Source organism: Barbus barbus (assembly GCF_936440315.1).
Source record: "Barbus barbus genome assembly, chromosome: 28".
In the NCBI taxonomy this organism is placed as follows: Eukaryota; Metazoa; Chordata; class Actinopteri; order Cypriniformes; family Cyprinidae; genus Barbus; species Barbus barbus.
Genome location: NC_136756.1, coordinates 14,995,132 through 15,007,595, shown reverse-complemented (window position 1 = coordinate 15,007,595; position 12,464 = coordinate 14,995,132). Strand labels below are relative to the sequence as shown.

General features: G+C 35.0%; 3 protein-coding genes across 4 annotated transcripts; 2 read left to right on the top strand and 1 right to left on the bottom strand.

Annotated features, from left to right (window-relative positions):
- Positions 1-294: 294 nt before the first annotated feature.
- Positions 295-2,472, top strand: LOC306848509 (small nuclear ribonucleoprotein Sm D3-like). Of its 2 annotated transcripts, XM_079383108.1 has the most exons (5): positions 295-396; positions 618-763; positions 965-1,157; positions 1,311-1,381; positions 2,404-2,472. In XM_079383108.1, exons 2-4 carry the CDS (start codon positions 638-640, stop codon positions 1,373-1,375), a joined length of 384 nt encoding a protein of 127 aa, XP_079239234.1. In that variant the 5' UTR covers positions 295-396; positions 618-637; the 3' UTR covers positions 1,376-1,381; positions 2,404-2,472. The 2 variants fall into 2 exon arrangements, with proteins under 2 accessions (XP_079239234.1, XP_079239233.1); XM_079383107.1 differs by lacking the exon at positions 2,404-2,472 and having other exon boundaries at positions 1,311-1,483.
- On the top strand, positions 1,839-5,401 carry LOC306848512 (P2X purinoceptor 4a-like). The gene is made up of 12 exons (XM_079383111.1): positions 1,839-2,065; positions 2,404-2,551; positions 2,682-2,753; positions 2,841-2,913; positions 3,007-3,103; positions 3,188-3,268; positions 3,422-3,563; positions 4,016-4,152; positions 4,225-4,318; positions 4,408-4,473; positions 4,575-4,682; positions 4,775-5,401. Exons 1-12 carry the CDS (start codon positions 1,926-1,928, stop codon positions 4,808-4,810), a joined length of 1,194 nt encoding a protein of 397 aa, XP_079239237.1. The 5' UTR covers positions 1,839-1,925; the 3' UTR covers positions 4,811-5,401.
- LOC306848508 (P2X purinoceptor 4-like) lies at positions 3,675-11,967 on the bottom strand. Its single transcript, XM_079383106.1, has 13 exons — positions 11,751-11,967; positions 11,425-11,572; positions 11,198-11,269; positions 10,973-11,045; positions 10,671-10,764; positions 10,039-10,119; positions 9,115-9,256; positions 7,748-7,884; positions 7,588-7,678; positions 7,437-7,502; positions 7,254-7,358; positions 6,991-7,098; positions 3,675-5,946 (listed from the first exon to the last, which is right to left on the bottom strand). Exons 1-13 carry the CDS (start codon positions 11,867-11,869, stop codon positions 5,392-5,394), a joined length of 1,791 nt encoding a protein of 596 aa, XP_079239232.1. The 5' UTR covers positions 11,870-11,967; the 3' UTR covers positions 3,675-5,391.
- Between the last annotated feature and the right edge of the window lie 497 nt (positions 11,968-12,464).

Sequence of the window (12,464 nt, the reverse complement as noted above, 5' to 3'; positions counted from 1 at the left end):
TTTTATTCATAATTTTCCAAATTCAGAATTAATTCTAATTCAACATAGATAAAAAAAAAGGCAAGCCAGAATATTTACAGCGTAATTTTTTTTATTAAAATGGTTCATTCTATTGCTAGGTATTTCGGAATATTGTTTAATTTGCTATGCTTATAGGGCTTTTTACTGATACCTAAATACCTAGTACTAGAAAGAACTTATTTAATCACAAATTTACCCCGCAAATAATGTAAAGAAATGTTTTTTCTTTTTTATTAAAAACGAGGTTTTACCGATTGAATGTTGTGTCATTCAGTCCGGTAGGTGGCAGTACGTGTCTCCTGTAGAATAAAATCCCCGGAAATTCTATTGAACACCGAAGACAAAACGGGTTGTGGACGTTCGGTGCACGTTTGGGTGAGTTTTTATTCATTTCTTTGAAACAGGTAAAATTTGGTCTATTTGTAGATTTATTGTTAAATTATTACTTCTTGTTATGTGTGTGTGTTTATTTTGCTTATGACCCATTCGTTTCATTTAAACGGCTTCTATTAGTTTTCACCTTCTCGTAAAGCAAAGATTTATCTTTTGTCGAAGTTATTTGTCCTCTGCGGCGTCTTATTTTCTCTCTCTTAAAGCTGACAGATTGCTTGTTAAGATGTCCATTGGAGTACCCATCAAAGTTCTTCATGAAGCAGAGGGACACATAGTCACCTGTGAAACCAACACTGGGGAGGTTTACAGGGGCAAACTGATCGAGGCTGAGGACAACATGAACTGCCAGGTACTAAGATTTGTCCTGTGTATTGCAAACTAATCTGAAAGTCTCTTAATTATTTCCTATTAATGTAATACATTTTTAGTTATCTTATCAATACCTGCATTGGATTATGTATTTATGTATGTTTGTTTGTACAAAAGTACACCACTCTCTAGTTGAAAAGGGTGTCTATCTTGTTTTTTTTCCCTCTAAATTGTCCTCCAGATGGCAAACATCACAGTCACATACAGGGATGGCCGTGTATCTCAGCTGGAGCAGGTGTATATTCGTGGCAGTAAAATCAGGTTCCTCATCCTTCCCGACATGCTGAAAAATGCTCCTATGTTAAAGAGTATGAAGAACAAAAATCAAGCCGCTGGTGCAGGTCGAGGGAAAGCCGCTATTCTCAAAGCCCAAGGTATAAACAGCCTCTTTACTCCAGTCCTCAAGTCTAACATCAAACGTGCTTTTTTTTTTTAAAGAAAATTAATGTGACACTAGTGATTTATATTGTTTTTATAAAGATGATCTTGAAACAGCAATCAAACTAAAGTTTGCATTATTTTTGCAGTGGCTGCCAGAGGCCGTGGCCGGGGTGGACCAGGACGAGGGAACGTGTTCCAGAAGAGGCGCTAGTTTTATGTTGATAACTTTTTAATATTTTATTTTAACATCATTTTGGTCCGATTCATTTTATAATGTTCATTTTATGCTTTGGGAAATAAATGGGTGATTTTGCTATTTTTCCTGATTCTTTTCTGACTTTTTTTTTTTTTTTTTTTCTTAACATGTTTCTAGTTGAGCTGTCAAGTATTAAAACACTACAGTGAAACAAATGCAGTGAGAACACTGTGTTTCTCAATAATAGCAATTGAGCTGTTGGTCATAACTGAGGGTGTTCAACTGCTTGATTAACATGAGTTTCACACGGTTACAGATACTGGCTTGTAAATTTGAGAGTGCAAATATTGCTGGGTACTTAACAGATGTTTAACCAAATATCTGCAGGTGGCTGGCAGTGCATATCTTAACACTTTTATTAGTCCTGAACGTTAAGAAATTACATGCAAAGCATGTGTAAATTCTATTGAAAAATATAATAGATGCACTAATAGGCTGACACATAGTGTTGTGACTGTGACCTTATATCAAGTACTGCGGTTTCATAGTGGACATTTCTTCAGCAATGGGCTGTAAAAACTGCTGCAGCGTTTGCCTCCAGTGTCTTTTTGCTTATAAAACCAATGTAATGCTGGTTATTAATAACAAAGGTGTGGGAGCTCTCTTCAGACTGATCCAGTTGTTGATCATTGCCTATGTTGCTGTGTGAGTACGTTTTTACAAGTTTATACAGCATTTAAACTTTGGAAGAAATATTTATTGCATCTAATTGTATTCAACTCATTTTTAAGACCCTTTGAATAAGACTGTAATTAAAGCTTCAAAAGCCTGAGGTAAAGGTATTTAAAAAACAGTAGTTTTTCATTTCACGTCTAGGCTAAATAAATATTTTAGGAACTATAAACAGGAATAATTTAGGACTGCGTTTTTTACAATAAATGTATATGTTTTTACACCCACGTTTAAGTGTGTTGTGCTCTTGGTGAAATGTAATGCAGTCTTCATGGTTTAGCCTAACTCCATATCTGCATTGCATTGTTAAGGTATGTCTGCTGGATTCAGCGAGTTTACCAGGACACAGACTCTGTGATCAGCTCGGTCAGCACAAAGGTGAAAGGAAACATTTTGACCAATTCATCCATTGAGGGGGTTCATGTTTGGGATGTACCTGAATATGTTATCCCACCCCAGGTATCTACATTTGTTTGACAGAAACCCATTGCAATAGTTTCTCTGAGAGTTATTTTGTTTGTCAAAGTGACATGTTTTTTGTAGAAATGAATTCCAGATTCAATCAGCCTTATTTTTATTTATTTGGTAGGGAGAAACCTCTTTCTTTGTGTTAACAAATATGATTCTGACTCCAGGCCAGACACAGAGCAAGTGTCCTGAGGTACGATTGAACACTTTCATTGTTTTGTCCATTTTCACACAAGAAGAGAACGTTGTATGTTGGATTAAAAATTATTAATTTTTACAGATTCCGAGTGAAGCCACTAAGTGTGAATCTGACAGTGATTGCATAGAGGGATACAGTGAGGTCCATGGCAATGGTATGTGTTTGTTCTGTCAACAGTACAATTCACAGTGTTTCTGATGTAAGCTGTAAGTCAATGGCACAAAATGAACTCTGTTCCTCCTCGCAGGTGTTCAGACTGGACACTGTGTGCAGTACTCTGATACCATCAAAACCTGTGAGGTGCAGGCATGGTGTCCGCTTGAAAATGACGCCATCATTCCAAAGTGAGTGTCTTTAGTAAAAGTGGTCAAATTTGATGCCCTTTGCTCAATTGAAACTGAATATTAATATAGTCTGCGATTGTACAGACCTGCTCTTCTAGGTGCAGCAGAGGACTTTACAGTGCTCATCAAAAACAACATACAATATCCAAAGTTCAATTTTAGAAAGTAAGTTCATGCATTTTAGTCGTAGAAGAAGAGAAAGCCTGTCATATCTATCATTTAAATATGAGGTCTTTAATGACCTAATTGAGAGAGAATCATCATTTTAAATCCAAATGTTAGTGAGCTAGTGAATCTATTGTTTTGTGCTTTTTCTAGGCGAAACATGCTTCATCGCATCAACTCAACATACTTAAAAAACTGCACCTTTCATCGTAAAACAGACCCTCACTGTCCTATTTTTCGTCTGGGGGACATGGTAACTGAGGCAGGAGAGGACTTCAGCGTCATGGCTCTTAACGTCTGTATCTTCAATAATGCTGTATTACTTATTTATATACACAACTGTCGAGAATTTTTAAATAAATGAATACTTATTATACAGCAAGGATGAAATAAATTGATCACAAGTGACAGTAAAGACATTTGTAATGTTATAAAAGATTTTTGTTTCATTGATACAACAATACAACATGTTTCTTGAGCAGCAAATCAGTGTATTAGAATGATTTCTGAAGGATCATGTGACACTGAAGACTGGAGTAATGATGCTGAAAATTCTGCTTTGCCATCACAGGAATAAATTACATTTTAAAATATATTGATACTGAAAATAGTTATTTTAAATGGTAAAAATATAGTTTAACTGTATTTTTGATTAAATTAATGCAGCCATTGTGAGCACTTACATTTATATTTGAGAAAGTACTATAAGTTAATTACTGTAGTTGACAGTGTGTTTTAATGTTGAAGGGTGGTATTATGGGGATTTTCATTGACTGGAATTGTGACTTGGACTACCCAGGACGCTTCTGCATTCCCAAGTATTCTTTTAGCAGACTGGACAACAAAAATCCTGAAAATAACGTTGCCCCTGGCTACAATTTCCGGTAAATGCAGTTAAACTGATTTTGATTTTTGATTGTAAAGATAGAGGGTAACAATTTTGTTCTTTCCCACAGATTTGCAAAATATTATAAAAACAATGAAAACATTAAAACATGGACATTGATAAAGGCCTTTGGAATCCGTTTTGAAGTCATCGTGTTTGGGATGGTTTGTCTGCTAGTCTACTAGTACAAAATAATAACCAGCATCTATTTATTCAATTTTCCTTATCATTTAATCTCTTATTGTCTCTGCAGGCTGGTAAATTCAGTATTGTGCCCACTATTGTCAATCTTGGTGCCACTCTTGCCTTTCTTAGTTTGGTAAGCTCTGGTTTGGTGTTTTTTTCTTTTTTCAAAGACACCCATTTGAGTAAAATGCCTTTGGTTCAATTATTTTCATGTTGTTCCTGAAATACTCCCAGGTGACCGCTGTTTGTGACTGGGTCATGCTTACTTGTATGAAGGACCGTGACTACTATGCCAAACATAAATTTATTCACCTGAACCAAAAAGGTGACAGTGTGCCACTGGTAAGTAAAAGTTACAGCAATTTATTCTATACGTGATTTCTTTTATGTGAAATTATACTTATAAAAAATTATATAATTTTTTATACTGTTAGAGCGCCATGGAGACAACCTCATATGGGACTCCATGATGGAGTGAACTGGACACTTTCACCGCACTTAAAACCAATAAAACTCAATATGTTCTTGTATGTACACAATATGCACACTACTCTTCAAATGTTTGGGGCTGGTAAGCTTGTTTAAAGAAGTCTCTTAGTCATCATTGCTGCATTTATTTGATTAAAAATACAGTAAATATTATCAATATAAAATGAAGGCAAAGCTTTCTCTTTAAAAAACTGGCCACAAAAGTTAGAATGGTAATGTATACTAACTTTAGTTTATCCATCACATTTGAATATGGTATAATTTTTTATTCATTACCGTTCATGAGTGTATCGGTGTTTAATCACACTTAAAATGATTAGTAAATTAGGTTGGCTGTACATGCTTGACCTCTTCATTTGTTTGTTAAGTTCGAAAGGCATCTGTGTTAGTAAAAACATACTGACAGCATTTTTGTGGTTAATATGATACATAATTTGGTTGTTTGCAGGTTAAAATTGTAAAAATGACTCATCATATTCTGTATTATTGATTGTGGTTTAAATCATTCCCTTTTAGGCATTGTCATTGTGATTGAATGTCTAATCATAAACTGAATAAAGTCTTATCTATTGAAGTCTGTCTGAGACGGTACGGCCTGATAGAGACTAAGGCCACTGTATTTCCCATCAGGGCTGGGGTATTCTGCTCTTATCCTCCATGTACAGCAACTGGGTATTACTGGAACAGCATCTCTAGGTGTGCTGTCACCAAAACGCCATCTAATGAATTGAGCATAGGCCCCATGGCGCAGCTGAGCCTCCTCACGCAGCTCCGCTAGGGGATCCACATAGAACAAAGCAGTCTCCAGGGTGGAGCGACTGACAACCAGTGTTGAAAAGAGCGGGGAGGAGGTTATGCAGCGCCCTTTCCTCGACCGACAGCACAGCTGCTCCTGCAAGGAGTCGGAAGGCTGGCAGCAGCCACACTGACACCAGGCCGGATGCCCAGACTGTGGCATCTCCAGTAATGGCGTGTCAGTGCTTTGTCTGCTGCTGTGACTTCTGGGAAGGTTTTCATCCACTTTTAGCCCACCACTCTGGCTGTTCTGTAAAGGCTCACTTCTGCTTTGACCAGACCGCAGAGCACTCATCAGAGTCTTCATGCTCGCCAAATCATTCTGAAAGAGAACAGACCAGGGTTATTACAGTTTGCTAAAACCAAATAAACTATTTCATGATTTGAAATTATATAAAATGTTAACTGATAAAATATATATTAAAAAAAATGTAAACTTCAGCAAGTTGGTAAGGCAACATTTCTAATTTATTTAGTTTAACTTGTACTAAAATAACTAAAACTGAAATAAATGTTAAAACCTATATAGACATTTAAAAAAGCAACAACAAAATACATTGACAATATTATATAAAAATGACAAATAAAAGACAAAATATCAAAATAAAAACAAATTCAAAATATTAAAACAAAATATCATTGTACCTCACAGTATAGTTTATTTTTGAGTTATAACGAATAACATTAAATCAGTCTGACCAAATATTAAAATTAATTGATGAAAACGAAAGTAATCATTTACTCATCCTAAACCTGTTCTAAACCCGTTTGACTTTTTTGATTTCTTGTATTTCCACACAAAAGAAGATAATTTCATGAATTTCATACAATGTCAGTACATATCGACTCTTAAAACACTTAATAAAACACCCGAGTATGTCAGCAAAAAAGTACATGCTGCTTTCTGATCATTTTCAAAGTATTTTAACGGAATTTTCACAATTTTACCAGAAAAATAATGGTGGCAAACCATTGTAAAAGATGCATTGATGGTGCGCAGGATTTTGCAATTACAATTTTACAATATCATTATTTAAATATCAGAGTGCTTTTCACCAAAAACAATCAGAGGACTTGAGAAACGATTAGTGAGCCACATGTCGTGTTCGCTGACAATTCTGGATGCTTTATCAGTGTTAAAGTGAGTCAGGATGTACTGCCATTGTATTGAAATCATTGTGTTCTGCAGAAGAAAGCAAGCCTTACAGGCCTGGAATGACATGAAGATGAGTAAATGATGGCAGAACTTTCTGAGTGAACTAGACATTTAATTCAGTTTTAGAAAATATCAAATGCTTTTTCGAATGATTAATAACAAGCGTTAATTTACTGGCAAGTATGTGACAATATAATATGAGGAACTTACTTTGCGCTGGTGTAAGGAAAGGGGTTTTGTCTCCTGTAGTCTTTTCCTTCTGGATTTTTTCACCACCCTTAACTGGTCCTCATCCACAAATGACACACAAAGGAAGCACTGCAACAAACACAATACAAAATGCTAGATTCATGTATACAGAATCTCAGTTTAAGCTGTATTTAGCCTGTGTTTAAGCATCAACAATGTTAAAAAACTGCACACAACAAACTGAAATGCTATCCACAATGTCAGTGTTTCTAAGTTGTGCTCACCTCTTCTCGGGCCTGTACAGCCTCAAACTTCCTCTCAGTGTAGTTCTGTTTTGCCTCTTTGGAGTAACAGCCGGTCCCAATCAGCCAGTCGAGGAATACTGTTGTCTAAATACAAACTCAATGGTAAACATTTTATTACTTCAAATACTTTTCTGACTTGCTGAGTCTTTAAGGGTTACTCACAAGAGCGTAATACGAGAGCGTAGAACCAATGTAGATGATTAGCTGAATGATGCTGAACTTTCCAGCCTGTGAAGAATATAGAAGTTTTTGGTGTCTTATATGCTAAAGCTTACACGTAATGTAATGGCAATATAGTATAATATAATCTCACCTTCCCAAACACCATCACATCAAACCTAATCCCATACATTTTAAAGAGCGTTCTCTGCTCCACACCATTCACTGTTGAGTATTTTGCAAACCTACAAAAAATAATTAACTTCAATATCACCCAGTTCACATATTTTCAATATGATTTAAACTTTTCACACCTGAAATTGAGCCCAGGGTACAAGGTTCGGTTGCTTTCTTTTTCGTCCAAGCGACGGAATGAGTATTTGGGCAGACAGCTATGAAAGATGTGGTTCAGGTCACAGTCCCAGTTGATCTGGATCCCAATCACACCACCCTGTGGAGCAGATACGACCAGCAATGTAAAAATTGACAAGAATTTAATAGCCTACTTTGGAACTACACAAAATTACACAAATACACTACTGTTCAAAAGTTTGTGGTCAGTAAGATTTTTATTTAAAGAAATTCACACTCTTAAGGCCATTGCACACTGAGTCTGAAATTTTCGCATGCGTTTTTCCGTATTCCCCATCCTTTCCTATCAAAATGCATGCTATGGATGAGAAAACGAAAAAAATGGAACCTGATCCGAATTTTTTTTGATGGACGAACGTTTTGGAGGCAGTGTACAAACATGATTGACACAACGTGAGGTCGTATTTATTTTTTAACGTGCGAAAATTTCGGACGAAAACCTTTAGAGACCTTTAGTGTGCAGAGACCTTTATTCAGCAAAAATGCATTAAACTAATCAAAAATGACAGTAAAGACATTCATAGTGTTACAAAAGACTTATATTTCAAATAAATGCTGTTCTTTCAAACTTTATCTGAAAAGAACAGATAACTTTCCACAATAGCCTATATTAAGCAGCACAACAGTTTTCAACAATGATAAGAAATGTTTCTTGAGCTCCAGATCAGCATACTGTATTAGAATGATTTCTGAAGGATCATGAGACACTAAAGACTTACATTCAGGATACTTTGATGAATAAAAAGTAAAAAAGAACATTTTAAAAAAATATATATTTTCTTATAATATACACTACCATTGAAATGTTTGGGGTCAGTAATTTTTTTTTTTTTTTTTGAAAGAAATATATTTTTTTTTCAGCAAGGATGTGTTAAATTAATAAAAAAGTGATGGTAAAGACTTGTATTTTTAGAAAATATTTCTATTTTGAATAAATGCTGTTCTTTTTAACTTTTTATTCAAAAGTATCACAGGTTCCAAAAATATTTAGCAGCAAAAACTGTTTCTAACATTGATAATAAATCAGCATATTGTTAATAAATCACAATGATTTCTGAAGGATCATGTAACACTGAACACTGGAGTAATGGATGATGAAAATTCAGCTTTGCATCACATGAACAAATAATATTTTACAGTATATTAAATTCGTTAATTTAAATAGTAATAATATTTCACAATATTACAGTTTTTTCTGTATTTTTGATCAAATAAATGCATCCTTGATGAGCAAAAGAAAAAATCTTAATGATCTCAAACTTTTGAATGGCGGTGTATGTCCTAGTGTGCTTGGAAAGAAAGGTTTTACCTCCACTGCCATCTCTGAAAACTTCTCCTTGGCCTCACTCACAATGTCTCCCAAACGGAAAATGGGGCAGTATCGATTTTTGTAGCGGTTATAAATGCAACCTTTAAGGTCAGTGTCTTTCATTTCAGGCAGGATGTTTCTTCTAAGAGAAAAACATAAATGGATGACTACTATATTATCAGTTTTTGAATACTAAATATAATATAATATTGTTACTGCTAACAGTTCACACATGCATTAAGTGGTAACACTTTATTTTAAGGTGTCTTGTTACACATTACATGTACTTACATTACATGCACATTACATTACATGTACATGGGGAAGTCGTGGCCTAATGGTTAGAGAGTCTGACTTGTAATCCAAAGGTTGTGGGTTCGAGTCTCGGGCCGGCAGGGATTGTAGGTGGGGGGAGTGAATGTCCAGCGCTCTCTCCACCCTCAATACCACGACTGAGGTGCCCTTGAGCAAGGAACCGAACCCCCAACTGCTCCCCGGGCGCCGCAGCATAAATGGCTGCTCCGGGTGTGTGTTCACTGCTGTGTGTGTGCACGTTGGATGGGTTAAATGCAAAGCACGAATTCCGAGTATGGGTCACCATACCTGGCAGTATGTCACTTCACTTACTATGATAATAACAATACATTATGCATAATTACATGCAAGTAACCCTAAACCAAAACCTATTTCTAACCCTACCAATATAGTAAGTACATGTACTCAGTACTTAATATGTATAATAATTACACTGTAATTACACTTAATATGTATAATTACACTGTAACATGTACTCAGTACTTAAATGTAGAATTACACTGTAACAAGGACACCTTAGAATAAAGTGCAACCCATTAAGTATGTTAGTGCACCAACATTTGTACTGTAAATATAATAGCATTTGCATCTATAAAACTTGTCTACTACCTTATGTAATTAAATGCTGGGAATCTGATGTTATTCTTGATCATCACAGTGAAATTTTCTGCAGATGCCAAAAGAGCAGGCCTGGGGAAACAGAAATGAAAACCTGACATTAGAAAACTTCCGTACAGAGAATCTCTGTTTATATAAAACTGCAACTTCCTCAAACCGATTCCTCAAATGTCTCTTTGGTGGCTTTGAACTGTAGTGTCAACTGTTTTTTATTCATTTTGCAGCATAGCCTATGATGAGCTGTTTTCTATTGCTTTGCTGTCACAGTAAGCTTGAATCTTAATTAACAAATAACAGTATGTAGGACAAAGAGTCAATCCTACAGTCAATTATGAGAATATACTGTCATCAAAAATCAATATTCTATTATTATTTACTCGCCTTCATATCCTTCCAAACCAGCATGACTTATTTGTAATGAAAAATGTCTGTTTTTTTTGGAACATAAAATTAAAGGCATTTGGGACTTCACTTACTTTCATTATATGGACAAAAATATTTTTATAGTAACATAATATCTGCATTTGTGTTACATACAGGTTTGGAACGATACAAGAATAAGTAAATAATGACAAAATGTTATGTTAAAACTATCCCTTTAATATAAATTAGCATGACAGCACCTGGGATTCTTCTTGTTCTCAACAGGGCACCAAGCTGTAACTTCACATGTTTTCTTTAATACATCTAACTTCACACAGGCACCTGTTTGAACACCTTAGAGACAAATACAGGAACAAACCTCAGATAATGGAAAAACATCCGATAATGGTTTAGATTTTCAATTAAATAAAATACAGCTCGGGTAATGTTATTCGAATACACATACAATTCAACATTTCATTTCATATCAAAGATTGGTCTGACATCAAAATACTTCAACTAAAGCTACATGACTTTAAATAGTTTCTTTATATAACATTACCATGGCTATGTTGGTCAGAAAACCCTTTCTCACAGTCTTTATCTGTTCGACACAGTTTCCCATGTGGTAGAACCTGAAGTGTGAACATAAAAACATCTGTTGATGGATTATATTTGGCTTAAAATAATAGTGGTGAATGAATCACACACACATAAAAAAAAAATATATATATATATATATGTATTGTATTACCAAATAGACTGAAAATAGAATAGCTGCACTTACCTCGAAGCAATTACCTTGTTTTTGGTTCTTTGTTACAATGACATTTGTCGCCACAAAAAAGGAGTTTCTTCCCTGCCGAAATAAAACAAAAAAAAACATTATTACCTTTATTTATTTGACTTATTACCTTGTTTTTAAGAGACCCTGGAATGAGCAAAAATCTATTTGATTTAGAAATAACAATTTTTTTGTGGCATGAAAAATAATAACAAATGATGTACTGTTACCTGATATGGTCCGCTGTAGTCCACCACATCCCACACAACTTCTCCGATGTCTGGTATAGTTATCTTTGCCACTCCCTTAACCTTTGTGGTAACAGAGCTCACTACAAGATCATACTCTTGATATTCTTTGTTCCATAACATCATGATACTGGAAAGTAAAGACATTACTTTGACATGGAACTTCGAATCAAGAATCTGCGTTGGTCAGTACATGCAAACACATAATCGCACGTGTAAATGACCCTCTGGCAGTGATTGTACATGAATGAGCTTTTGTTAAATGATGCGGGGGCGACATGCAAGAAACAGCGGACACAAACACTTACCAAATGAACAGCAAGATCACTCCGTTTAACGTCCATTTCAGCGACCCAAGTCTGACGCTCTTGATTTTGACGAGTTTTTGCGTGTCATATTCACAGAGGTTCAGCAAAGTGCAAGGCATGGCGGTGACTTGTAAACACTGGCGAAGGCACGATGACTGCGGAGTGCAGCTGTGCTGAGCTCGGGCAGCGCAGGAGAAGGAGGTCACATGGTCTTTTGGAAGACAGCTATTTGCCACACTCTTTCTTGGGACGGAGAAAGACTTTTTACTGAGACTAATGTATTTAAAATGATTAGCCATATATCCATCTGGGAATTATGCCTTCTCAGTCTTTAACATTATTTTAAATACATTTTAATAAACATATTTTACTGTGGAATTTAATTCTTTCTAATTTTTCATTTTAACTTGTCAGATGAGAAATTATATTTTTCATTATTTTTCATTATAATGCATATATTTCAATTTATGTAGCCTATATATAATATATATATATATATTATATTATATATCATATTTTAATTTAACTGTAGCACAGTGGCCCCAAAAACAAAACATTTCAAGTTCATTTCTTGACAACATCAAGTATGACCTCATAAATACAAGGATTATTCCTGCCTAAAAAAATATTTAAAATTTTTTAATTAATACTAAACGTTTTAAATTAGTATTTTTAAATGTTTTTTTTTTTAAAGTATCTTATCAGGGCTCATTT

Coding starts and splice junctions, on each gene's coding strand:
- LOC306848508 (XM_079383106.1), bottom strand. CDS start 11,869: ATGCCTTGCACTTTGCTGAACCTCTGTGAATATGACACGCAAAAACTC. Junction 10,765..10,972: donor TTCTGACCAACATAGCCATG/GTAATGTTATAT, acceptor TTTGTCTCTAAG/GTGTTCAAACAGGTGCCTGT. Junction 10,120..10,670: donor GAGAACAAGAAGAATCCCAG/GTGCTGTCATGC, acceptor CTGTTTCCCCAG/GCCTGCTCTTTTGGCATCTG.
- LOC306848509 (XM_079383108.1), top strand. CDS start 638: ATGTCCATTGGAGTACCCATCAAAGTTCTTCATGAAGCAGAGGGACAC. Junction 764..964: donor AGGACAACATGAACTGCCAG/GTACTAAGATTT, acceptor ATTGTCCTCCAG/ATGGCAAACATCACAGTCAC. Junction 1,158..1,310: donor CGCTATTCTCAAAGCCCAAG/GTATAAACAGCC, acceptor TTATTTTTGCAG/TGGCTGCCAGAGGCCGTGGC.
- LOC306848512 (XM_079383111.1), top strand. CDS start 1,926: ATGGGCTGTAAAAACTGCTGCAGCGTTTGCCTCCAGTGTCTTTTTGCT. Junction 2,066..2,403: donor ATCATTGCCTATGTTGCTGT/GTGAGTACGTTT, acceptor TGCATTGTTAAG/GTATGTCTGCTGGATTCAGC. Junction 4,153..4,224: donor GCCCCTGGCTACAATTTCCG/GTAAATGCAGTT, acceptor TCTTTCCCACAG/ATTTGCAAAATATTATAAAA.